This window comes from Taeniopygia guttata, chromosome 1 (assembly GCF_048771995.1).
Source record: "Taeniopygia guttata chromosome 1, bTaeGut7.mat, whole genome shotgun sequence".
Classification (NCBI taxonomy): Eukaryota; Metazoa; Chordata; class Aves; order Passeriformes; family Estrildidae; genus Taeniopygia; species Taeniopygia guttata.
In genome coordinates, this window is record NC_133024.1 from 84,819,062 (window position 1) to 84,845,973 (window position 26,912).

The 26,912-nt window shown below is 38.6% G+C and overlaps 1 protein-coding gene across 25 annotated transcripts in view; it reads right to left on the minus strand.

The window, feature by feature from the left end:
• The window catches only part of INPP4A (inositol polyphosphate-4-phosphatase type I A), a 107,398-nt gene that overhangs the window by 27,804 nt on the left and 52,682 nt on the right, over positions 1-26,912 (minus strand). For 8 of the 25 annotated variants that reach the window (XM_030278130.4, XM_072932427.1, XM_072932395.1 and 5 more), the window contains 15 exons: positions 19,453-19,515; positions 16,906-17,124; positions 16,052-16,096; positions 14,494-14,612; positions 14,249-14,365; positions 13,156-13,235; positions 12,614-12,767; positions 11,666-11,756; positions 10,916-11,063; positions 7,928-8,058; positions 7,470-7,574; positions 6,572-6,680; positions 4,928-4,945; positions 2,311-2,494; positions 615-833 (listed from right to left, as the gene is read on the minus strand). In XM_030278130.4, coding sequence (XP_030133990.1) covers positions 615-833; positions 2,311-2,494; positions 4,928-4,945; positions 6,572-6,680; positions 7,470-7,574; positions 7,928-8,058; positions 10,916-11,063; positions 11,666-11,756; positions 12,614-12,767; positions 13,156-13,235; positions 14,249-14,365; positions 14,494-14,612; positions 16,052-16,096; positions 16,906-17,011 — 1,626 coding nt within the window. In that variant the 5' untranslated portion in view covers positions 17,012-17,124; positions 19,453-19,515. The remainder of the gene's footprint in view (positions 1-614; positions 834-2,310; positions 2,495-4,927; positions 4,946-6,571; positions 6,681-7,469; positions 7,575-7,927; positions 8,059-10,915; positions 11,064-11,665; positions 11,757-12,613; positions 12,768-13,155; positions 13,236-14,248; positions 14,366-14,493; positions 14,613-16,051; positions 16,097-16,905; positions 17,125-19,452; positions 19,516-26,912) is intronic. The other 17 variants (XM_072932430.1, XM_072932436.1, XM_012569592.5 and 14 more) reach the window with 5 other exon arrangements.

A 26,912-nucleotide genomic window follows, 5' to 3' on the forward strand; every position in this document is an offset into this window, starting at 1 on the left:
ATTGAATCTCTTTTAAAAGTTGGTATTTCCCGATATTAATAATTGCTTTAATTAATCTTGACTATTTGTGAGATTTAGTTAACTTCTGTTTATTTAACACAATGACAGAATTTACAGTCAAATTCTCATTTTGATTGGCAGTGTGGAAGAGAAAATAATTTAAATACTTTATGCAAACAGTTTTAAAATGCTGTTCATAATCAAAACAGTGATTGACTGCAAGTTCTAAATGTTTACAGGAATATTTCTGTAAGAGGAAGGCTAAATTGCATAGCTAGCACCCACAAAATACACTTTATTTGGGAAAGTGCAAAAGCCCATTGTAGTGTGGTCCATTTTTCACTTGAAAAGCTATTTACTTTCCCTTGGACCTCACCTTAAAAATGCTATACACCTACTCGAACAGTTTCCGGTGTTTAAGAGATCCAGAACTATTTATTAAAGCCTGCTTGTATTCCCATGCCAAGAGTAACTGCCTGCAGCATAGAGACAACATCCTTGCCAGCTGACCAATACCTCCTACATACTCATCCTATGCATATCTGGTGAGCAGCTACAGAGCCTATTAAAAAAGAAATAAAAAGAACAAAGGATTCATCACTGTGCAAACATACCCATTCCTCTTCATGCCAGTCCACCTGCAGAGAAGATCGGCTATTTCTTCCTGTCCACCTGGCCACAAGTGTATCTTGATCATTCCTTAGCATCACTTGTTCCCCTTCTCCAGAGGTTGGAGATGCTTTTGAAGCTATATAGTCTGGCCTTGCAGCATTCAGTCCATGTATTGAATTTGCCAATAGCTTGCAGTCACAAACTGTGACAAGTTGCCGGGTCTAAAAAGCAAAAAAGACTCACTTTTGGAAAACTTTTTATTATTCCATACACAATTTATGCTGCATTTTTTTCAAGAAAGAAAAAAAGAAACAGTATTCTGTAAAAGAAACTATTGCTTGAAGGTGTCTTTAGAATACCTTTACATAATGACCTTAAAAAATAGTATAGGAACACAGAACACAAATTATGCATTTCCAAAGTCAGTACTACTATATTAGATTTGCAATTATTGAAAATTTCACTGAGGAATGTGCAATTCATCTTTATTTGCACTTCATTCTCCATCTGATGAAAGCTTAGAACAATGTGCAGACACATGTGCAGTGTCTGAGCACTGGAACAGCTCCCCAGGGAAGTGGTCACAACACCAAGCCTGACAGAGTCCAAGAAGTGTTTGGACAATGCTCTCAGGCACATGGTGTGAGTCTGGGAGTGCAGGACCAGGATGATCCTGATTAGTCCCTTCAAACTCACTACATTCTATATTAAATGATTTTTATACTCTACACAACAGTTGCCACACCACAAGGATCAGGTTTCACCCCAATTATCCTGTCTGAAATCATAACAAGACTTAAGAGGAGGGCTGAAGGTATAGCTAACTAATCAATGCAATTTGTTCCCTGTCTTATTTAGCTGTGTTTTATTAAAGGATTTCTGTAAGCCATATGAATATGAAAATTATGTGGCCTGTGTGCCTACTAAAAAAAACAACAAACAAGACATTAATATGTTATAGATATACATAATCCAGTTGTAGAAAATTCCGCAGAACAACTGTACACTGTATTAATTTAGAAAGAGTATTATAATAAAGAGTACATTTACATGAGGTCCTATTATACAAAGTTGTATGTGCATCCCTTCCTCTGGACAATTTATGGTAAGCTGATTGGCCACTACTGCTGTTTAGAGCCTTCAGATCTGCTTCAAGGACAGAAGAGGTCAGTAAAACTGTATTTGGTTTTTTTTTTTCCCTGTAAGATTGTGTCCAGTCTGTTTTTTGTTAGCAGACATTATGAAATAACTGGTTTACATCACTATTATTCAAGCAAAGGCTGTGTCACCATTATTCCTTATTTCACCAGTGGAAAAATATAGAATTGTTTGATTAACTTTCACACAGTTGCTGTTGCTTGACAGATGACTCAGAACATTAAAAATCCCAGGTGGTTATGGAGAAAAGGATATAAAAGAAAGTGAAGAATGCATATTACTGCAATGTGATGAATGAATAGAGGGAATCCGAGGACACTGCACTTGCAAGAGGAGGTGAAGGCAAGAGTGCCCAGAGTAGGAGGTAACATAAATACAAACAGGAACTTCTAAAGGCTGATATAATCTTTGTTTAGGTCTGTGCATGTTACAACACTCTACTGAAAAAGGTAAAACATACGTTTCAAGAAAACTTACTAAAGGTACAGACAGGACAAACAACACACTGTTCTTCAGCAGGGAAGTGAATTATTCTCCTACCTTATCTGCTAGGATGGCAAGTGTTCTTTCAAGGCCATTAGCTGATCTATCCTTGGCAGCTCTTGAGAGCCTTTCTGCATAGTAACTGACTTGTGTTTTCAGGGTGTTGATTTGTGCAATAATTTCCTTTGCTCTAACAATGTCCTGTGGGATGTATATTATAGACTGGGAACCTGTTGAAGTGCTGAAAAAGAAAGATTGATTTTAGGGGGGAAATTGATCTAGAGGTACACACATTACAGTGGCATGCTGGGGAATTTATGGCAGACAGCAAAAATGTACCTAAACTAGTGATCAACAGTGAAAGTCCAATGGGCAATTGCACAGCAGGAACATGATCCTGGAGACTTCTCTGCCTTTACTAAAAGTATTCAGATGCAGATTTACTAATCTCTAACACCAAGGGGTTGTGGGCAGAGTTTGTACACCAGAGGGACAGTGAGAATGTGGGTGACAGATTTTGCCATCAGATGCATAACCACCTTTTGCAGAGACATCTTGCTCCATTCTCCCTCTCCTTACAACACAGATACTTCACTGAGGCCTTGCTTACAAATATGTTTTATCATATATCTACTAACATCATGAAAAGAAAATCTGTGCTTCTTCTAACACAGAAATGCCACCCAGATCCATAATGCAAACACTATTGTATTAACAAAAAAGTCTTTCTGCGAGTATGATTTCCTCTATTGCAGATCAGAATCAAGTTACACCAGCAAAAGCAATTTTATGATATGTAAAAAATCAACATGCATCTTCATTAAAAACTGTTCTTTGTAGTTTCTGTTAGCACACAATATACTAAACTAGGGACAAACATATCTTTATATGAGGATAATGCAGCTACACTAAGACTGCTTGTTTGACAGTGGAGAACAGATTATGCCCTTTTAAGTTTAGATGTCTACAGAAGTTGCTTATTCGATCCAAGACAGATGCTCTACAACTGCTGGAGAAAGAATAGCACTTCCAAAGGGTAATTTCATCCCACCTGAAAGCTGCCTTTTAACTTAGGAAATTACTCCAAGCTGAAGTTGTGCTCTTAGTCAATTACTTAGAACCAACTGATCCTACTCTCTTTGTCAAGCAAAATGCTGGGTTCTTCCTCCCCAGTAGGAAAGGTACCCAAATACCAGGCCTTTACATCATCTCCAGCTGTGCCAAGCATGATGTCCATTCTCAACATGGCATCAAGCACCACAGGACACCAATTGTGTATTATCTTTTTTTTTTTTTTTTTCCAGTCATGAATGGCTTCAGCATAGTAACAGCACAGAAGAACCTACTGTCTGCACCCATCTCAGCACTGTTAAATGGAGACAGCCACGCTGAGAGGTTACATGGAGAGGAGTTTCTTTTTCAGGAACAGTTACCACAGATCATGACTTCCAAGGAGTGTGAACTCCTCTGCTACCCTTAGAGCAATGCTGTTCATTTCTGCAGCGTATCTGTGAGGTAGGACACGAGGGTTGCGTGGGGCACACTTCAAAATCATGCCACAATTCCAATTCTTGTCCCTCAACGGATATTAAGGCAAAGGAGAAGCCCAATGCCAGTGTCTGCCTGAGTTCCATTACAAAAGAAAGATGAGGCATTTGTTTTCAAAGGATGTAACTCAGAAGTGATTCTTGGAAGAGTTACCTTGTTTGTGCTCTGGTCACGCACCCAGGGGCAGAGAACAACCACTCCCCAGTACTGCTGTCCCATACAGCAAATTAATCTCTGCTTTTAGGGCTTTCCCTGTACTTGATTTGTGCTTTCTAGTGACTGGTGATCTTAGTGACAATTCCTCTGAGCAATTTCTTTCCACGACAGTGTGGTTAACATGCATAAAGACAGTTGGCAGAAAAGGCCATGCAGCATATTGAGATTTGATTTAGAATTATTATATTTTTAATCATAAACATTTGCTAGGATGATTGGGGGAAAAAATATGGTGTAAATTCACATATACTTACTTTCCAACCTGCAACTGCTTTTTCAAATGAACAGCTCTCATTGTATTATACCCGCAAACTGAAACACAGACTTAAATTCTCAGTGAATTAGGGGTTCAGCCTTAATAAGAGTAATTTAGAGCAGAACTTCTGCATTTTTGAACCACCTGGTAATGTCTGCTTTTGATAGCACTGAACACCACAAAATTAGGAAAAGTATTATGTGAAAATGTTTAAATAAAGACATGGATTACAAAAATATATACCATGCCAAATCTGCTACCATCAAGGTTTTAAAATACATAAAATCATCTTAATTATCTTCCATTACTTGCAGAAAAGTTTCTCATTCCAGATAGTTTTCATTGGAAATAACAAAGGAAAATATATAAAATCCTTGTGTTCTGATTTTCATTTTTTAATCTTATGAACAGAGAGAGCCAGGAAACTAGCTGTTCATTGCAAACAAACGTTGCAGATGAAATGAAATTCACTCATACATCATGTTCTACAAAGCAGCTACAATTATTTAGAGCACAATTAGGGATGCCATGATGCATGACATTAAAAAGCCCTGCACACTTTAAAACACACCAGATCTTTGCCAAACAAAAGGAAAATAAAACAACCCAGAAAACAGAAACCCTCTATATAACTCTCAGAAACGGAAAACTCACCAACACTCCTCATAACTGCTACAAAAACAAAAAACCAAAATAAAATTAGCAGATTGTTAGCAAATACCAAAAGCAGAAACAAAACGAAGTATGATTAGGGAAATAACTTATTTGAGTCATCTTTTCAATAAGGTGGGTATGTGAAGTTGTAAACAAAAAACCACAGATTGCCAGATGACCATGAGTTGATCTGGGCAAACGCTATGAATGAAACAAGCACAGTTATGCCAATGAAAGAAGAAGGAACTGAATATAACAATGAAACTGAGGAGATGGATCTCAGTTCTACTATACTGGCTTTTTTGATAACATAAGTGTACTTAAAATGAAAGTTGTTCATCAAGTGTTGAACCTGCAGTTTTCATGGACCCAGAAGGAACAGCTCTGAAAAGCTTAGAGGAAAAGTACTGGATAGAAATTAAACTCTCCAATCAACTTAATTATTGAGTAAGGGGAAAAAACAAATCCACATGGGAAATTTGCTATTGCAGGAGCAAGGCCCACTTCAGTGGCTATGCTGACAGAAGGAGGTTATTTCAAAGAGCAATAGTAGTATCAAAAGAATAGAAAGGGTGAGCCTGGCATACCAGTGTTTCCAAGTTTACAGTTTCCTCTAGTCCTCTCCTAGTGCATTCTGTCAGCCTGAATAATTAACACTAGGTGTTTTTGCACCAATCTTTTTATCAGTACATATCTGACTGATGTTCACAAGATACTGCTATTTCTCTACTGACAAAATTAATTCTGAAGTTGATTCCCACGTCATTCCCGTGTCCTATCAGCTCTAAATCCTACCTATCCTTTCTTTGGAAGGGCATTATCAAGGTCTCCTTTTTCCTGACTAAAACGACTCCTTGTCCTGCTGCTCTTCTGTCTTAAATGTTCCATACAGTAGCAGAAGTAATGCAGACCCTGCAGCACTCTCTTCTCTGGGATCTGGAGTGGGTGCCATGTTAGCAAACGTGACCTTCCCAGCTTCTGCAATTCCTACAGTTCATCCATCCACACTTCTACAAAGGTCACTTGGCAGTCCTTGCAGACAGGACCATGGAGGTCATGCATCCTGCCTTTAGGGCAGAGGCCAAATTCAGATGCCCAATCTGTGCATAAACCTTAGGCAATGTGGGAAGGCCTCCAGCAATAGTTTCAGAACTAAACCCATTTTGTCAACAAGGAATTTACCAATCAGGCACAGCAGGTTCCTAGTAAAGAGAGCTCAGCAACAGGACCTGGACGCTATGAGAGGGGTGAAAGTCTCCTGAAAATAATGGGTTGAAGCATGATGTAGTGCAGCTGAGGAGGTTCAGCAAATGTTCTGACCCACAATTAGGCAGAGCCCAAACCCAACACCTAAAATAGCTAAATTAAATGAATTAACAAGTATTCAGAAAAATTAAAGTTTTCATAAAAAGACTCTTAGAAAGAGCCCATCAGTAAACAAAGAAATACAGTAAAATAAGGAGGAAACTGTTTTCCCTCTCCTTCTTTGGGAAAAAAAAATACAGAAAAATCTTCAATACAAAATATTGTATAGTAGTACTATTGAATGAAATAAAAACAGAATGGAATGATTTTCCAAATAACTGAGCATGGACCAGGAGGAAAAGGCACAATAATAGCTGACACAATAGTATTTCTACTTACTGTTTCTTTGCCTCTTCAAATTTATGCAGCTTTTTCCGCAAGCCACCTGATTTAAAGCCTTGACAATGAGCTGCTGGTGCTCCTATGGTGACTATGTCGTAGTTCTGATCTGGGATGGACAAAAAGGACTTACAAATGAAAACGTGTCATCTTTAATGTAGACAAACAATTGTGTAAGTTCAAAAACTTCTCTGAAAGTAATTTCTGGAAACCTTTGCCATGGTTTGAAAGACATGGAAAACTGAGTTGTTCTAGAGGCCCTGGAAATCCATCAAACACTTTTTCAGGTGAAAGACCTGAAATGAATGCAGGTCTTTTGCTTCTTAATCTAGAAGACTGCCAGTGAAAAAGAAGTATTGAACACTGGTCTGTATACAAAGCTTGCCTTTACTGCAATCCCTCACCTGGACACATGAGACAAGTGTGTGTCCACGGTCACAGGGAATTACTGTCAAAAGAAGGGAAAGCCCAGATTATTTATGATGAAAGAAGCTTGATGTGAAAAAATGCGATTTTGCATAACCATACATGTTGATTCTGGAGAAAAAGCACACAAGCTTAACAAAAAAACCAGTCAGAACCTTTTTATTCTACTGCAATTCAGGATGTCTGGAAGGGACACAGCAGCTTAACCCAACCCTAGTACAAAGGCTAACTTGTGCCACCTAGAGTTCAGTTAACTGCAGAACCTAGTTTTGCCACTTGTAGAACAGCAGTAATTATACTTCTGTCTCTTCTTTTGTAAAGAGATTTGGAGTCTGAAAATAGAAGGTGCAACAAAAATGCCAAGTAGCACTACTAGAGTAGTTTGTAGAAACTTGGCTGTATGGTTGACAATGGAAATGAAAAATAGTGGAGAGAAAAGTAACAAGATAAGTAAAGGAAGAGAAACTAATACCTGATCCTCCATCATCCTGGACTCTCATCCTCTGTATATGTAAATTTGTAGGAACAAACTCCAGTTTTTTATCAGCTTTCAAGCTACTGGCTTTAAATGAAGGACCTGAGAAATGCAAGACAAAAGTAAGCATAAAACCTTTCTTCTTGTGCCTATGCTAAACATTCAGAAGCTTCATTCATCATTTGCTATGTACTGAAAGCCAAGCAGAGAAAATTAAAAAGAAAAAACAAACCAAATTTTTTTTGTTACTGTTCACATCTTGTCTCTACTTTCAGAGTAAGAGAATGAACAGAAGACAAATATTCCCAGATAATTAGCAAACTCACAATAATTATTAATAAAGAATATAATAGCATTGTTTACTCATCATAAAACATACTAGATTCCCAATTTTAGAGAAACACTAACAATCCTGGTAGAGAAGAATCACATTTTTATAAATAAAAAAAAGTCACCTTTATACTGGTGCAGGTCAGTCAGATTTTCCTGGTAGGTTAAAATAATTGTTTGGTACTGTGTAACTATTTGTCGACGAAGGCTTTCCCAACAAGGAGACAGCTCTCCCAGTTCTTCTAGTTCACAAACCCTGGGGGAAAAAGAGAAAACGGGGGGGGGGGGGCAATGAGGGAAAGAGAGGTGTTTATGTCCATAGTCCAATTGACCAAGAATGAGTTTCACATCGTATCAACAGAGCACCATCATCAGCTGACACGCTCTCAATTTACCGTGTCTGAGCTACTCACCAGACTGGAAAAGCTTCCAAACACACATCCCAAGCACATCCCAGAGCACAGGCTGAACACTACTCCGAGGTAAATTGTAAATTGCTTCCTCACAAGTAGAATACACTATACTCCCCCCAGGAGCCTCAGGTGTTGGTCATAAGTAGAGCTTCCCACCTTTCTACAGGAGCTCTCCAACTATATGAGGATTGGTAAATGATGGGAACTGTCATCTTGTCAGGTGACTTGTCAGGTCACTTAACTGTGGTGGCTCTTAAACTAATTTAAAACTCTGACAGAGGTTAGGTAGGATATTAGCACATCTCTGATGTTAGGTACAAGGAGCATATTCACTGGTAACTTAAGTACACAGCAGTTTGCAAGGCCAGGGAAAGCCTAAGAAGTGTAAGCATTAAGGATTTGGAGAGACTGAAGATGAGCCAACAAAACCTTCTTCTGAGGTCCAGGATTTTAGGCACTCAGAGTAGAATAAAGGAGGACTGGACATCCACAGATATGAACAGAAACACCCCTTGTACCCCAACTGCCAGGTTTCCAGTCACACATGTCAATCCTGTGTTACATACCATTCCCCAGCAGTGCTGCTGAGAAAATACTCAGTGTACTTCATGTCACATTTGTATTACTCTCTTCTTGGATTAGTGTATTATTTGGAATAAAGGAAGAAGGGAAAAAGATAAACAAGTCAACACCAGACACAATTCCCAGAATTGTGCACATTACCCCAGAAAAGGTAGAACAATCACCTGTCAAAAAGATCAGCAGCTCTTTTTGCAGTTCTCTCAATATCCCTAATACCATAGTTTTAACCAACTGTCTGTGTATAATTTAAGACAGCATTTCACAGAGCAGCTCCCACACCACACTGTTTAGGATATTATCAAAAAGAGCTACATTTCCAAGAAAAACATCAGATTTATTTGCCAACAGGCAACTGCATAAAGTAGATTTATCAGTGACCTAGACAAAGACACTTCCAGTTTCATCATAAAACTTGTTTTCTGTGTAAGATGCTATTATGATTACCTCGTCAAACTCCCTGCTCAAAACCAGCCATGCATCTGAGCCCTGGTCTTCCTGAAGTAAATTCACAGCTTACCACTTCAAGTTTACTTGTTTCTCCCATAGAGCTAAGACAGCAAGGAATATGGATGCCATATATAATGAGGCAGACAAAATATCACACCCCCCAGTAGATGTTTCCTTTCTAAGGGCTCTGGCTCAGGAGAGTTTTATCTCAGAGACAGCAGTTGTGATTATCCAAGGACATTTTAAAAGTCACCAGGATGTGAAGACGGAAACAGCTGTGCTTGTGTAGCTGTCGGTCATTTCTCTGGGCTACAGCTCTGAGAATGGAGAACAAACAGCGTGCTTGGTCAAATCTGAGTGACTCTATGAATACAAAGTGTGATTGTGCACATTATTGAGGGTCACCTCAACTGAACAGAGACAAGGGAGCCTTTCTCAGTAATTACACAAAGGCCTATTTACCTTTGAGCCACACCACCCAGAGGACATGTACAAGGTCATATTAACAATCACCTGGGCTGTTATTAACTTATACCTGTTTACAACAGGCATCCATCAATCCCTGCACGATTTTAGCAACAGCCCCTGAACGGTCACATTTCATGGCCAAGGCCTCAAACTTCACTGTCTACAGTCTTACAGAAAGACACATCTTTTTGCTCATTCACCCTAAATTCTCCTTATCTTCAAGTCCTTAAAACTATATCCATCATACATGGCACCCTATGGATAAGCTTCCCAACTCTTTAATATTATGGTTGTTCCTCATCATGAATAGGTGCTTTTAAACCTACCATGAGGAAAGCTGTAGAGAAACAAAGATACAAAATAAAAAACAAATAACCTATGACTAAATGTGCAATGGCATATCCCTAGCCTGCTCTACCAAGGTTGTAGCAGGACAGCTGAATAAGGTACAGCATTCAATTTCTAGAATCTAAGCACACATCACTAAAAACATAACATCAGAAAAAAGAATCAATGTGAAGTTCAGAAACTCAGTTAGTTTTCCCATGCATTACAAAAAGTCTCTGCCATCTACCTGTGAGAGTTTGTCATTTTCAAAATATATGAAAATACCTACAATGAATGGATTAACCCATGATTTTATTTCACGATATCCTAAAGGCACTGAAATGTCCTAATATACAATAACGAGAGGACCAGTTAGTTTTAATTAAGGTCAGACTTAGTTAAGGTCTATAGGTTTGGATTCAAACACATTCAAAATAAAAACCCAATACTCAAAAACAAAGCTAAAATTCTTTAACATTCCAATCTCGGCCTTTATGAATATATAAAACACACAGCCTACAAATGTAGGGAAGAAACATTCAAAAAGGAGTATGTTGCCTGGAAGAGAGTTAATTGCTTCAAAAAGAAGCAAATTCAGAATAAACTTACAAAATGCTTAACAGATTTCCTTCTCCCACCTCCTAAAATGAGGCAATGTCATTACTGTACTACAGCATTTCCTTTTACTTGCTTTTATTCTGTTTTGTTTTCCATTTAAAACTACTCTTCTGATTCTCAAAACCATTTCTTATCTCACTGAGTAGTCAGTGCATTAACCCAGATATATTTATGCCTTTGTAACTCAGTAACAGCCACATCTGTATTACTGTAACACACTGCTGTATTACTGCACACCTAAACCATCCCAAAACTCACCTTGCTGCATCTTCCTCTAGAAGCAGCTTCACAAATTGTCTAGGGATGTGCAGTGACAGGATGCTCTCTGCCATCTGCTCCAAGATTCTCAAGTGATTTCCATCAGTGGTTGGGAAACGATACATTCGGCAAATGGCACCACCAAACACTAAAGAATTAAAACCATATTATTTAAGCCTAGGGTTTCACTTAAAAGTGTACAAAGTCTATTCTTTCTTAAAGTAAACGGCTTCAGGTCACTGACATTCTGAAACACCCTGCTGTAAAGATCTGGTTTAACCAGGCACCAGTCTACCTTTTGCAAGCATGGTCATTCTGCAATGGCCATTCTTCAAGTTTGCAGGAAAAGCCTCCACTCCAAATGACTTACTACACTGCTAAAGAAATTAAATTAAATACATATTCAACTAACCCTTCTGCAAGATTCTTTTTTTAAAGCAACTTGCTTTCCTCTGTCCCTCTCCTCACCCTGCAACAATTGTTTAAGAATAGATTATGAAATAGCATGGAAAATGTTATATTACAGTCAATCTAATGGCAAGAGTTTGCTTCTGCTGTTTTTACAATACTGAACAGTGCATACGATAAAATGATTTATTTTGGTATGACCCTCAAAGGACTGCTCAATCAGCAGCCTGTTCCTATTCAAATGAAACATCTGCTGAAATGCCCTGGGGCCGCATGCACACTGGGAGAGATTAGCTTTTATTGATACTTAAAGCTTACTTGTTACAGCCCAGGGCAGCTTACCAGATTTCAGCAGTGCATCCTTCCTCAATGAAGCATATTTGGATCTGATTCCTAAGGATTCTGTTAAACTTTCATCAACTGGCAACACAGTCTGAACAAAAACAAAACCAAGAAAAATCAGAAATAGTAAAGAATGAAACCTCAGTGTCCAAACAATATGCAGTGATGACCCATCAGAAAGATTTCAAAGATATATTCAACTCCATACATGCTTTAAATAAATATTTCAAATATTTTTACTGTGGATAAAAAATATTGCAGGCTGGAATAATGAATCCTAAGCATTCCTATTTACTTCTACTGCACAGTTCAAAATGCCACAAAATTTTCATCCAGGCTTTCAATTACTTATGAGCTCCAGTCTTTACAGATATCACATGAATAGGCATGAAGAGATCTGGAGGATAAAAAGGGATTCTAATGCACACTGTGAATATAATACACATGTAAGAGTGCAATGATCATCACGATACTCAAAGCACAAGCTTTACAGAATTAAATATATGTTTAGGCTGAGAAAGTGCTGCAAACATCTGCTCTCAAACAATTCTCTCAAACTCCCTAGCATCCTCATTACAGTTTTGCTTATGGTACCTTCCAATCCACAATGTGAAATAAAATACCACATGTCTCTGAAACTGGTTATCCATGCACCAAGTGCACCAATGAACAGTACCAGAAGCCTCTTCCAATGAAGAACGTGAGTACTTGATACTAAAGCATAATCATTTTAAATTAATTTTTTTTCCCAATACTTTTAACCCCACATGTGAGCACCAAGAGCGCTGCAAAACTCAAAATGGCTTCACCACCATTAGGCTACTCCTTACAGTATTTTGAAAATGTAAAGCACTACTAAGCATCAAGATGGACAGGAAAGTTGATGGCAGATTCAATGCTGACAATAAATCTGCATTCTTCTGAATTTGGTCCAATGCTCATACTCACCCTTCCATTAATTGTATCAGGTGACCTTGTCACTGGAGGCCTTTGGTCAGTTTTTTCCTCCATCTGCCATCCAATAACTGTGATGTTACCAACACGGTCACTTTCAGCTGACCTGCAACAAATACTCTGCGTTGAGATTTTTTTGGAGGAGGACCTGTTCATCAACAAGGAAACACTTATAAAAGGCTATTAATCTTCAAACTTAAAGAACATTTTAAACAGGAAGCTTTTAAACTTCATTTGGAATAACTTTATAATGAGTTATTCCAACAGGACAACATTCCCGTTATTCTGCAAGGATGCTTTATGGAATTAAAGGCAGCCTAGGTAGTAGTCTGTGCTCAGCTTATACATTTGAGGGTAACATGGCAATGAGAAGAAATGCATGTATTCACACATTTTGATAATCAGAATATACTTGATATCAAAACAAGGGAGTTTAATTAAGTCCATTTCAATTTAGTCATGACATAACAGGTTTTCACCACATTTTAAGCATGTTTTGAAGAATTAACACTTATAAGAAGGAAAATATTACAAACCTCAGTGTTATGTGCAACCTGTGATACTTCTCCTGAAGAAGATCCTTTACAGTGAACGTCCCAGAACCCAACAAATACATCTGAAAGAAGATGAGTTCCAGAATTGTATTTACCTTTACAGTGAGCAAAGGCTTTGACCACAGCAGTGAAGTGCAAAATACAATTATTATGCATAGAAGTCTGAGAGCAAAACCATAACTAAATATGCCATATATAACTAATTAAAATATCTTAACATTTAATATATTTGATAATTTATAAAAGTTTTGCTCCTACTGGAGGATAATATGCATTTTTATTTCTCTAGAATATACATGGAGGCACCTAAGTACATATGAGCTTAAGCCAAGCAATACAGGAAAATTGAAAGCAATGACTAAACAGGGCTCTGGCTGCATCCTTGACCCAAATTTTTCTCCTCCTGAGGAATTTACTTCCTCTGGAGGTATTAATTTTTTCCCTAGAGCTTCCCCATGAAGCACTGAACAGAGAGGGACAGCTCTGCCGCCCCTGAGGAAGCCATGGAAGATCAGACACATGGGGCTTGAAAAAGTATTCTGAACAGCAGTCTGAGAATAAACGGCCTGTATTGCCCACAAATCCAAGTAGCAACATGGAAGCGCTGACACTTAAAGTTTTTTCCAGTAAAGGAACAAACCTTAACCCTGAACAAAATCTAATGTATCAGGACAGGGTGATTCCCAGAATTTAGGTGCTCTGTTCCAAAGGACAGTTTCATTCTGGCATTTTGGCATAGGCTAGAAGCCATGGTTAGGGATGTTATATCCTATTCATTACCTAGTTTGCTAAAGATGTCCACAATATAAGAGCACAAGTGACAGGACCTTTTTTATTTCAATCCATGGTTTCCGAATTTGCTACAGACAAGTCTTGTTTGAGAAAACTGGCAATGTTTCACACTCTTCCAAGCCAATCTCATTCGTTCCTCCTTTCCCTACCTATCTCGCTGTGTGTATGATCAGTGATGCTATGCCCTTGTTTTCTTCCACAGAAGTTACTAATTTTATCTCTTTGCCTCTCATTTCCTTGCTTCACACTGACTGGGCAGGCAACAAGAATAAAGAAAACTTACTGTTCCCTGAGATCTATCTTTGACGTCATACACGGAGAGTTTAATTTGTGTCATTTGATTGATAAGAGAGTCTTGGAAAAAGGCAATGCTGCTTAGAAAGATAGGATTACTTGTTCCCTGTAATCATAAACAAAAAGCCAAAAGTTAATGTAAGGTGATGTTTGTTACAGAAGAAATTATTCCTGTGTTAGCTTTGACTTTAAATCTAAAATATTTTGATTTTAAGTCTAAACTTCAGCACTCACCTCAATAATTTCTGTCTGTGCATGCTTCGTCCAGAATGCCTGGGGAGGCGTAGTTACACTCACTGCTACAAAACTATTTGGTTTTCGATCTAGCGATGGAGTTAGCAGCTCACTGCAAGCTTTAAGTATGCAACAGATAAATCAATTTAGATTCAGGATCTTTTTCATATTGCTGTAAAACTCTACATTTTTATAAAACCATGTTATATACCCTGACCAAGCAAACCACAAAGGGCTTAATATTCATTCTATCACCACACTATAAAAGCAGACATCGCTCACCTTTGTGCACGCAAACAGTAAACATGCAACCAGCTCGGTCTAGCTCCAAGCTCTAGAGCTGCAATTTAAACCTTTTCTCTTCTAATACATGCCTGTCCACCCCTTGGCAAGCTCATCCTAACAGCCCACATGCACTCACGACGGTGGCTGCATTTGATTCTAAGTCACACTCCATTAAGCCCATTATCAAATGGCATTTGCCCAGGGTCAACCAAGAGAAGCGCCTGAACATTGATCAAGCACCACTACTGAGGAAAACCAGCTTGTAATTGTAAAATGTCAGCAATTTATTTCCTCTAAAATGTTACTGTGAGTTTAACTGCTGGGAAAGGTCTATGGCGAGTAGGAAAAAACTTCCAAAAATTTCAATGAGTGACTCTACACGATTACATTAAAATGCAGAGCCAAATTCTATCAATTCTATCTAGCTAGATACAAGTAGCTATGGTGTGGTCCAACTCAGGTACAGCTACATGCAGGAAGTTAATTCTGAAATTTAGCTGAGCTCTGTAATTCTAGGTATTTTTAATTTATCTGAAAATAATTGAAATACCCCATTCAGCTCTCAGAATGCTTGTTAAGATTATTATTCATAACACAATTACACACAACTGAGAAAATTTTCTAATTTTTCATTAGCACACTGTTAAGAGCATAACCTTCCAAGTATCAGTCCACTATTAAGCCAAGAAAAAATCCTGCAGTTGAAAATGTGGACTGAATTTTCACGAAAAAAATATTTTTCACTTATTCTTCAAGTGAGGTGAGTCAATGCTTCTTGTCCAAATTCAACCATCTCACAAATCAAGTCACTTCTGGATCTCATATTATCACTAGATAGCAAAGACCCCTGGAAAGAAGTTACATGTAATTTGCAATTCTTTGAAAGCATTCTGCCCTAAAATGGTGTTTCTAGGAAATCTTCAGTTTGCTTGAAGATTTGAACTGCTGATTAACTGACAGTGAAGGCAGTTTCACTGCGTCTTCACATAAACAAAGTAAACATATAATAATAATCACATAATAAACATTAAACATTTTGTAAGACCAATGTTTTAGTTACGGACTTCTAGAAACTTCATAAAACTAAACTGCTGGCTGCTTATCAAAAGATACTGAACAGGCAGCATGAAAACTGTACCACATCTCCATAAAAAGCAGAGCAAAGTTGCAAACCTTACTATATGATATGCACTTCAAAATCAACACTTACAAAACCCCACACATATTCAACAGCATGCATTATCAAAACTAGCATAAAAATCACTAAGCCTACCTAAACTGAACTCTAAAATAGGCTCATCTGGATCCTGAATGTTTCCTGTAAAACAGAAAAATTAACAAGATTAGCCAATTCACATCACTGCCATGTGAATTCTTTCCTGAAGGTGCAATCATACAAAGAAAGAAATTACATTTTATAAAAAAAATACTTTAATTCAGTGAGCCATGACTGTTATCTAAAACACTTACCTGGTAATCCTTGGTATCTAATAATTATTTAGAAAATCTGGGATGATCTCAGTTTATAAACATATTAAAATATGTAAAGCTATATGAGATTATATGCAATATGGGAATCGTAAATGCTTAATCTCAATAGAAAACAACAGGATTAAAGCCTGAGCCATTATTAACTCCAAATTATTAAATCTGTGGTAGCTAATAGGACAAAATTTAAAAGTACCTGTCTCTCTCACTAATGAAAGCAAGCCTATGAGGGCTAGAATCCTAATTTAAAAAACATAAAAGATGGGAGACAAGCCTCAGCTCCCTGAACTCTCTTGAAAATTTTATACAATGTCAAACAAGGGAGTTGCCAAGATTCTTCTTAGACCGTGACATTATTTTGTTATTTTCTCCCCATTGCTTATTTTTGAGTGACAAACATAACTACACAAAGCGTAACTTAATTTTTTTAACCCCCCTCAATTTCAATGTTTTGTCTATTTTAAAAGCAGCAAATTCAAGATTTTTAGAATTTTTTAGCATAACTCCTTTATCTCATCACCTCCAGATAACCACACAGATCTAAATCTTCCAGCAATTACAAGAAAAAAACCAACATTAGTACAGGGCAGATACTGGAAGGAGCAGCAACAGAGCAGTAGCGGACAGGAAGGTACAAACCTGTTAGAGAAAGGCCAACCATGTCAGAGGTGACGTCAATGGTGGAGGCCCTCTGCACAGTGCGGGATTTGGCACCATGGCGGGGGCTGTGTTCTCTTGCTGTCATTTTCTCATGAAGAGCCCTTCTTTTCTTGCTGCTTGGCTTTACTGATGGTTGTCTCACAGAGAAGCAAAGTGCAGCAGGTTGTCTCCAACTGCTATTCTTCTAACATTACCGTGCTAAACAACAGAGAAAGCAAAAACATACATCAAAATTTTAGGCCACTATCAGCTACTGTTATTTTCAACAGCAGCAAACCCACTGCCATAAAATCATCTCAGGTCATTCAAATAAAATGCTCAAGGCAGATCCAATGCATAGTAATTCCATTCGCATAAACTACATCTGCAGCATTTTACAGCAAATTGTTGAAAACTGGACCACATGCAAGAAAGCTTTTCTGTCAGCAAATGGGGCTTGAGAGAGACAAGTTAACAGACCAGCTGCTCTTCTCCTTTGTCTAAGTTACTAAACCATCCTTAATTAAGTTTCCTGGCTTCTAATCCCTGGGGAGCACAAGTAAATTTATCAGCTGGGGCCTCTGTCTGCAGAGGAAGCACTAGGGATAAGGACAAAGGGACAACAGGTTGGGGGAGCGCAGAACAAAAGGGCAGGAAATGTCAGTGTCAGCACACTGTTCTAGGCTCTACTGCCATGAGAAAGGGATAATGAAAACTATAAATAAAGCCTGCTGGGCCAGAGAGAGGTTGAAATTCTGGGATGGTGGTGGAAAGAAAAAGCAAAAAGGGGTGCCTGCTGATGTGGCAGATGGCAGCATCTATGCTTTTCCTCCACCCTACACTTTTCTGAACTACAGACATCCATGACAGCCCTTCCCCTCACAATGCCTATGAAGTGAAAAATTACAGTAGGGAAGAAAGCCTACAGAAAAATTGGTTATGATTTTAAATGTGAATATTCCTTCAATCAACTGTGCTAGCACTGTAGTTATGGAACTTTCATATTTATTTCACACTCTTATGACAAACTCCATTAATTTAGCAAGTGAGAAGTAAAATCTGATAAACCTGAAAAGTACTAATAAAATAACTAATACCTTCCCAGCAGTCTCTCATTCATTCTACAAAACATTTGAAGCACACTGCAAAATGGTAGAATATTTATTTTCCTTTTAGGTTGATGGACCTAACAATGAATAAGATGTATTTTAATTAAATAAAGCACCTAGCTTTCATTTTGTTCTAAAACACCACTTTAAATCTTTTAGAATGCCTCCAAAGGAACATTCAACCTACTTAACTTAAGTCTCTGAATTTAATTAGTCAGCATATCTCTCTGGAAGATTTCAAAAGAATCTTCCTCTCTCCACAGGGTACTCAAGCCTCTTCTTAACTATCACTGCTTCACTGGACATCAAAAATTCAAACGCAAGTTAAGCATGTAAGAAAACTGAACTGAACACAGCCCTGGCCATCTACATCAGCATAGAAACCACATTTTAAATGAGGAGCTCATTCTAGGAAAGAAGGAATTTGGACTTTGCCTACAAAATAAGCCAGTCTGTTACTTAGAACTAAGAATTTGATTCAAGTCAGGTTTATATAATATGTCATAAGTCAATTCCAAATAGGAAAAAAAATTGAATGGAAAAAGCAGAAATTGAGATCTCTGAACATCCCATCCCCAAAGCTCTGAAATTCAGTGATAGCGTACAAAACAACACTGTGTCTATATACATAATTTCTGACAGCCAAATATTAAAGCAGGCAGATTTTCAATGCATATTGAATAGTTGAGGTTGTATAAATTCTGGAGTTTATCTAATCCAACCCCCTTGCTCAAAGGAAGCTTCTCAGGACAGTGTCCAGTTAGTTTTGGACAAGAATGTACCTCTTTAGCCAACCTGGTTGTTCCAAGGTTTGATCACACACAGTAAAAATGCTTTATTGTATTTATTAATGTTTATGTGGCTAGTGAAGAACCAACCTTTCTCAAATAGTACTGAATGTCCTAGTATTTATTCAAACAAAACTTCCATCAAAATTCTTTAACAGTTTCCAAGGCTTTTCATTCTCCTATATTTTTCCCTTCTTTCAGCAATAGGCTTTCCTTGGTTTGTTCTTTATATAACGTGATGTTTAACAATCTGTAAGTCTATTAAACCTAACTGCCTGATGAAGAGACCTACAAATTGCAGAGATTTAGACAGAATGCCATAGGCCCTCCCTCCAAAATCTACAAATAACATATTAGAGAATAACTAACATGTTCACCAAGGTACAGGTCAGACAGCAATTAGGTTCAAGAGCCCAGCTGCTTTTCAGCTAAAATCTCTACAATACCTGACGTCCTTACAAAGGGTCAATCCTTGATAAGCTAAAAGAGGTATCTCATTTGTTTTGAAGCTATTTCTATTTAAATATTACTGCATGTAGTAATTTTCCAAGGCTCTCTAAGACCTCAACTATTCCTTTAAATTGCAATATTACTTTATCATCTAATGATACATCTTTACATTACTTACATAGTTCATAGATCATACTTACAGAGGGCTCTTTTCCAGATGTGGGGAGGGATTTTGTATCTCATAATATCAGTTAAATCCACATCTAAAAAAATTAACAAAATAATAATCATAAATTCACAGTCTTTTTACTCTGCATAAATCACAACCAGTGGGCAGGTACCATTCTCAGATTAACTGTAACTGTAACTTCGGATTACCAGTGCTCACAATAAAGTTTACTGAAAACAGAAAAACTGATCTTCTACTGGACCCCACTGAGCATTAGTGATGGCAATACCCAGTGAGAGTAGGAGCACAAAGAAATAAGCTTATGCTGAAAAGGACTGACTTCAGGCCAGCATTTGGTGAGTGGGTAGAACAGCTGTAAGAAACATACGTAAACATGTCTACCAAAAGGCTTGGTGCTCTTATGAAAAAGGAATGTATATGATATGCTGACTAGGAGACAGCATTTGTTACTATGCTTGCTTTTCTACAGCTAAACTTTCAAAATGTTGTTTGGAAGAGTTCTAACTGTTACTGTCATGAGAGAAGATCTTGTGTCAATCCTGTGTCCTGTCTTCAAAAGATCAGGATGTAGGTCTCTTATTCCATTGGGTGAAAATACTAGGTGAGGAAGGCTTCTACAAACAGCTGGCAATGAGCATACAGTAAAAGCAAATTATTTTTAATCTTATCACAGGTTAAATGAAGGTTTATATTTGAATGCTGCCATCTCATTCAAGTGCATTTACATTAAAATGCTATGTCTTTTAAGACCTCCCATTTATCCCATATTGCAGTAAAAGAAACTGGGAATTCCAGTCCCAGTTTGATTTAATCACCAGCCCTACCAATTACCCAAGACTGCTTAAGAATTTAACATGAGCTCTTATCACTTACAGAAAGGTATTATCTCACCTAAAGAACATAGGAGGCAGGTGTCTGATCTCAGCTCAGCACTCAGGTTCTCTGAGCAGTCAGTGGTGAGACACAGGCACTTCCAGAGAACAAGTCACTATTTTCCAAGGTAGGTGGGATGAGTCACCTCCTGGAGATACCTCTCTCTAATTATAAAAATTATTTAGATGACTCACTAAGTCCTGATGCAGCTGGGCAAACTGGATCCCTCCTACAGTTGTGCAAGCTCAGGCAGGGGTGAGTTCCCTTTACTCAGTGCATAGCCAAACAACAGGTGCTCTGATCCCTCTCCTGAATGACAACTGTTTCAACAATTACAACTTTATGATGATGTTTTTGATAATAACTAAAGGAAGTAGCATTCTTACCAAATTAAAGGTAGTATTAAGAGATCACATAGTTTCCTTAGATGGTATCTATCCTTAAATGGATAGTTTCCAAAGACTGGTACCACTCAAGCAGACAGCAATGCCAAGGCTGATGTAATTCATGTTGAGGCAACCTCTCCTGAAGATGGCATGATTTATCTACACATAGCCTTTCGCTCTGCCCTTACTAAGACAGCACACAGTGGATGTTGGCAGATGGGGCAGCTTTGCACTTCATGAAGCTTTGCTGCAAGCCCAGTTTTCAACAGAAGCATGAGAGGCTGTTGTTGATCTCCAGTATTGGTAAAGGTCTCTGTTCAGAAAAGGCCTCTGAACAAGCCTCCCTTCAGTTATGTGAATATTTATTTGTTATTCAGCTATTATTATTCACTTATGTGAATGTTTATTCTGACTCACCTTGAGTCAGATCCTTCCAGCCAAACTCACAGGGGCAGCAACACAGACTATGCCTACTGCAGATCCATAGGCTGACAACAGTTTCAGTCCATTCATTCCCTCTAGGCCTTGGGAGGGCAAAAGAATGCAAGTGGTGCCAGCATCCAGTTTGAACCTTTGCCTCCCACCAAGATTATTTCCCCACAAAGATACCATTGATTGGTACCAATCTGTCAGTTCCACAGAGAGGCTGTATCTCCCCCTTCAGTCTGCTTCTTAAGTCTAGGTTCCCCTCATAGCCTGGTTAAATGTTCCCTTCTCCCAGAACCTTGATTAACAAAGACAAAAATATTGTTTGGCCTGAAGAATCTTCTTGTCACTCTCTGAAGCTCCCCTGAGGGTTCTGAGTGAGAAACTGCAGCAAGAACAGGGAAAAGTCTTCCACAAGAGAATTAAATCAACTAATGCAAGATGTAACAAATGTATTTGTGCAACGCGGAAATTCCTGAATGCAACCTTTCAGTGATATTTAGAAAAAAGGGCATTTCAGCACCAGGAAGTAGCTTGATTTCTTTTTGCTTTCCTGTCCACAGATTCCACTTAGTTGCAGATAAGTTTGTAAGTAACAAAATTTATTCTTGATCTTTTCTCCACTATGAACTTCAGTAAACTCAAATAATCTAAAACCCCAGTTTTACCTCTTTAATATATTTGAGTACTTTTAACAGGAAACTGCAATTTAGGCCACTCAGTTCTCTGTGCAAATTAAAACTGTTTGTCTATATTCACAACAGAAATACAGTCAGCATTCTTCTTAACGAGATACTGTTTTAATTTCACTTGTCATTACAATATTTTTATTCCTTTAGTGCTTCTAGGAGCACAAAAATACACACATTCAGAGGTGGAAGTGAGCATTAGTAACACACACATCTGTTAGCTAAAAAGGAAAAAGCACAGCTCTGTTTCACTTTGCAGAGCAGCTTCTATCAAGCAGAAAACAGTCCAATGCCATGGAAAATGCCAAGTTTTGCTACAAGGAAGTTTGAAGTCCAACCCTCTCAGCCTCCTCTGTCACTTCACCAGCAGAAACTAAAACAGCTTACAAGTGGTCTTTGTCCAAAATTAACCTTTACCCTCTTCACAAGAAATGTGCTGGACACTTTGTGGTAAAGTTTCCTGTGCATGGGATGAGTTCTCTCCTCATGACCTGGGGTTCTCACACTACCTACACAGGCATGGAGAAGCCCATGAGAACAGGGCATATATTTTCTGTTGAAGAGTCTGGACTGGAAACACTTCTCAGAGTTTGATGGTCCTTTAAACATCCTCCCAACACCTGCCTCTCCTAGAGCAGTCTGTCATCATAATCATGAAGCTAACAATGCAGAAACACACTGCTCTAGCTGGAAAAAATAAACTCCCTCTCTGAACTCCTCCTGCTGTAATAAAGAGTGAGGCAGGGAAAAAACCCAATGAAACAAAACCAACCAACCCACAAAAACCCCAAGCACCCCCCAAAAACACACACACACAAAAAAAACCACCACCAAAAAAAGAAAAAAAAAAAAAACACCAAACACCCCCCCCAAAAAAAAACAACAAAAAAAAACCCAAAAACCCCCAAACCAAACAACCGCAAACCCCCAAAACCCAAACAACAAAGAAAACCCAAAAAAAACCACAACAAAACAAAAACCATAAACAAATCCAAACCCCAATACTTTATGACCTGAAATGGAGATGAACCAGACACACATAATATTTGTTAAAGATTTCATACTGCTGTTGTTTACAGATCAATGGCATTAACATATTCTCCCTCATACAGACAATGAGAGGGGGATCACAGACAAGATAGAGGGACTAAAGCACTGAAACAAGATCTGTAATAAAAAGTTTTGGTCAAGTTTGGATTACAACAAATGGTCTAGGGAACTATCTGATCTACCTGCCTATAATATTCATCCACTCATGGCATTGTTCTGACTCACTGTGATCCTTACACTTACTATTTTAAATGTTTATATAAATGAGAAATACACAACAGCACCTAAAGACAAACCAGCAATGCACATATTCTTTCTCTAACATATGTGTTTTAAATAAGATATAACTAATTGACTCAGGATTTGAAACAGTGTCAAGTACTTAGGAAATTAAAAATAAATGTTAGTGTAGGAGTAATATTCCACAAAGTTTATTACTAAGATTTAGGCAGCATAGCAAAACTGGAGTCTTAAGCTACTGATGCAAATCTTCTGGTGCATATTTCTCCATCAACACTTTTGTACTGCTGAACTGTGTTTTGTTCATGTATTTCTGATCATATAATTTTTTTTTTTAACAGAGTACATGCCTACGCTATGCCTAATGGCCACAATACTAGAGATATTTTAAAGTATTTTCTTCTGTTGTTCCAGTATCTGATTTCTTTGTGCTGCTTTAATTGCTTCTTCCTGGAAAATAAAATTGTTTGCTTGCTTACACTGACCTTTCTAAATCAATGGGAGAGAGGGTTGCTGCAGGCCAAGATCCTGACTGCAGGGCTGCTCCCTGCATTTATTTCTGGAGTCATGTGAACAAGTGGTGGGATGCTGGCAGTTTGGAAGCATAAGCCTCTAACTCCTCAGAGGCCAACAACAGTCTCTGCTTCCCACCACTGTTCCCGTTTCAACGCCCCGGTGGAACAGCTGTCCCAGTGAAAGGAATCCTTTCTAATGCCAGCACTACCCTGTGGGTAAACGGTAAGATCACCCTGTAACATACAATGGAGGGGGTGTGCTGCTTTGGTTTCCTGCCAGTATCTCAGAATAGTTTCCTTGACAAGTTACAGGGACCTGTCACTAGTGGTGTCCCCCAAGGTTCAATTCTGGGCCCACTACCGTGCAACTTATTCATCAAGGACTTGGATGAAGGGGCAGATGCCTCCTCAGCAAGTTCTAATGACACAAAGCTGGGAGAAGTGGCTGATAGCAGAGAGTGCTGTGCAGCCCTTTGGAAAGACCTTGACAGGTTGGAGGGATGGGCACAGAAGAACCATTTGAAATGCAATGAAAGCAAATGCAGAATCCTGCCCTTCGTGAGGAACAAACCTGGTCACCAGCACAGACTGGGGGAGACCTGCTGGAAAGCAGCTCTGCAGAGAAGGACCAGGGGATCCTGGTGGACAACAAGCTGACCATGAAAAAGCAGTGTGCTTTTGGGGCCAAGAAGGTCAATGGTGTCCTGGGGACCATCAGGAAGAGCATTGGCAGCAGGTCGAGGGAGGTGATCCTGCCTCTCTGCTCAGCCCTGCTGAGGTCACATCTGGAGTGCTGTGCCCAGTTCTGGGCTCTTCAGTGCCAGAGAAGCATGGAGCTCGTGGAGCAAGCCCAGGGAGGGCAATAAACATGATTAAGTGACTGGAGCATCTCTCTTATGAGAGAAGGCCGAGAAGGCTGGGCCTGTTCAGTCTTGACAAGAGACTGAGAGGGGACCTCATCAATGCACACAAATATCTGAAGGAAGGGTGTGAAGAGGATGGAGCCAGGGCCTTCTTGTTGGTGCCAAGCAATACAAGACACAATGAGCAGAAACTGATGCCCAAGAAGGTCCACCTGAAAATGAGGAAGAACTTTACTGTGCAAGTGACTGAGCCCTGGAACAGATTGTTCACAGAAGGTGTGGAGTCTCCTTCACTGGGGATATTCAAGAACTGTCTGGACACAATTCTTTGCCAAGTGCTCTGGGATGACCCTGCTTGAGCAGGAGGTTGGACCAGATGTCCCACTGTGGTCCCTTCCAACCTGACCCACTCTGTCATTCTGTGATTAACTTGTAGCAGAGCAAATGAAACCAAATCATGTAGGAATCGTGATATGAACTGATGATCATCAATCACTTTAAAACATACTGGAATTATATTTGGAATATATTGAAACTGGCTGGGATTTGGCTGTTAAATTAAAAAAGCCCAAATCAGTAGCACAAACCTGGAATAAATAAAGAACAGAAGGCACAAAGAAAATAGGTAAGTGGCTTGACTATCTGAAGTGTCATAAGAGGAAGCCAGACAAAATGTCACTGACATATTTCTGTGAGTTTCATTACAAATCAGTATTTAAGATCAATAGCTTTCTATTAGAATACCATATTTCAACAATTGTTCCCTATTTGTGAAAATTCTTGTGAGTTTCCCCAGTTTTGACTATAAGCCTTACCAAAATACTATATTCTTTGTTGAGGTGTGATTGAGCAAAAAAGCTATCAGAGAAAATAAACGCCATGTAGTAGATATTATGATGTTATCTCTGAGACAGAAACAACAAAAAGTAAAGTTTGGTAAGAGTAACAGAAGGTATTTCAGCTGCTCTGACAGTTTTCATGTGTAAGATGAGCAAACATATGAACAGCTGAGGATAAATAAAAATGTTGCAGGTACTTATTTCAAAGGTTAATGTCTCCTCATGCCAGCATACTACAGGTTAAAATGTTCCATTCAGACAGAGAAGGTAACAAGTACTTGTGTAGCTGCAGTGTGTTGTGCAATACTCTATTCCACGATAACATTCTTTTCTTACAGCTACTAACAGACCAGATGTAATAAACAATTCAGTCCAAATTTCCAAGAATTCAAAGAATATTAAGACTCCTATAAAGTATGATTCCTGGAGTACAGGGCTTTTAAAAACAATTTTCAAGTAGCTGTAACCACCATCTACTGGTTTATTTCAGCAGCTAGTACTGATCAATCTTTAGAACTGGTACAGTTTAGTGGCTTTCAAAAATTAATTAAAAAAATAACAACTGCTGCAGAGATTATAGCAACAATCACAAAAAAAATTATAAATTTTATATATATATATTTATATATATTTTATAAATATATACCCAAAGACAAAGGGTATATATTAATGCCACCTTGCAGCACTCAGTGTTCAAAAATATGAATTTAAAATGTCAGAGTTTTGTCAATTCTCCAAGCACTTACATGACTTCTGAAACTGGTATGTTACTACAGGCCAAGTTTACATTAATTTCACTTTTTTTAGAAGTAAATTTTGCATGAATACAAAAAAGCCTGAAAATGCGAATGATGTATCCCAAATTACTTTCCTTTCTTAAGTTCATGACTAACTCACTCTCATGACTATTTGACTCCCAATTTTTGCATGTTAAGGCAAGCCACAGTGACGCTGACTTTTGCTAACTTCTGTTGCCTCCCACCAGACTTTATCAGAAATTCATAAGCATGCTGCCTACCTCAGCAGTCAAACCTCCACAGCAAGGCAGCAGAAATAATTGTTTTGCCCATAGCTACCTGTCTTGATCTTCAGTCCCTGATGAGAACAGGCAGCTACATTTCAGCCACACTGCATTAACAGTCCATCACCTCATCAAAGCCACTTTCAGCAACAGGTTAAACTAAGCTACTGAATTGCATCACGGAGTGGCCACATGTTCCTACACCCACTGTTTCTGCTGGAGAGGCAGTACCTTCTGGCCAAACTGTGAGACCAACAGCTGAATATAAAGACTGGGTCAGAACAAAAGCTTAAATTAAGCCTGGAGTCTTCTCTGAGAGCAGGCAATGCTAGAGACTGAGAAAAAACAGTATAATGAGCAGCACTGGTATTCTGTGTGGCATCTCCATGTTTGCACTCCTATATTCAGCTGAAAAGCATCCTGAGAACTTCTGATCTGGGTATCACACCCAGACATCTGTATTTAAGGTCTTTACCAGTGCCCCTCACTGGCCCTTGCAGCTCTGTTACCCTGTAGCCCTGTAGATACCACACTGCCATCACCATCACCCTGCTGACCTCGCAGCAGG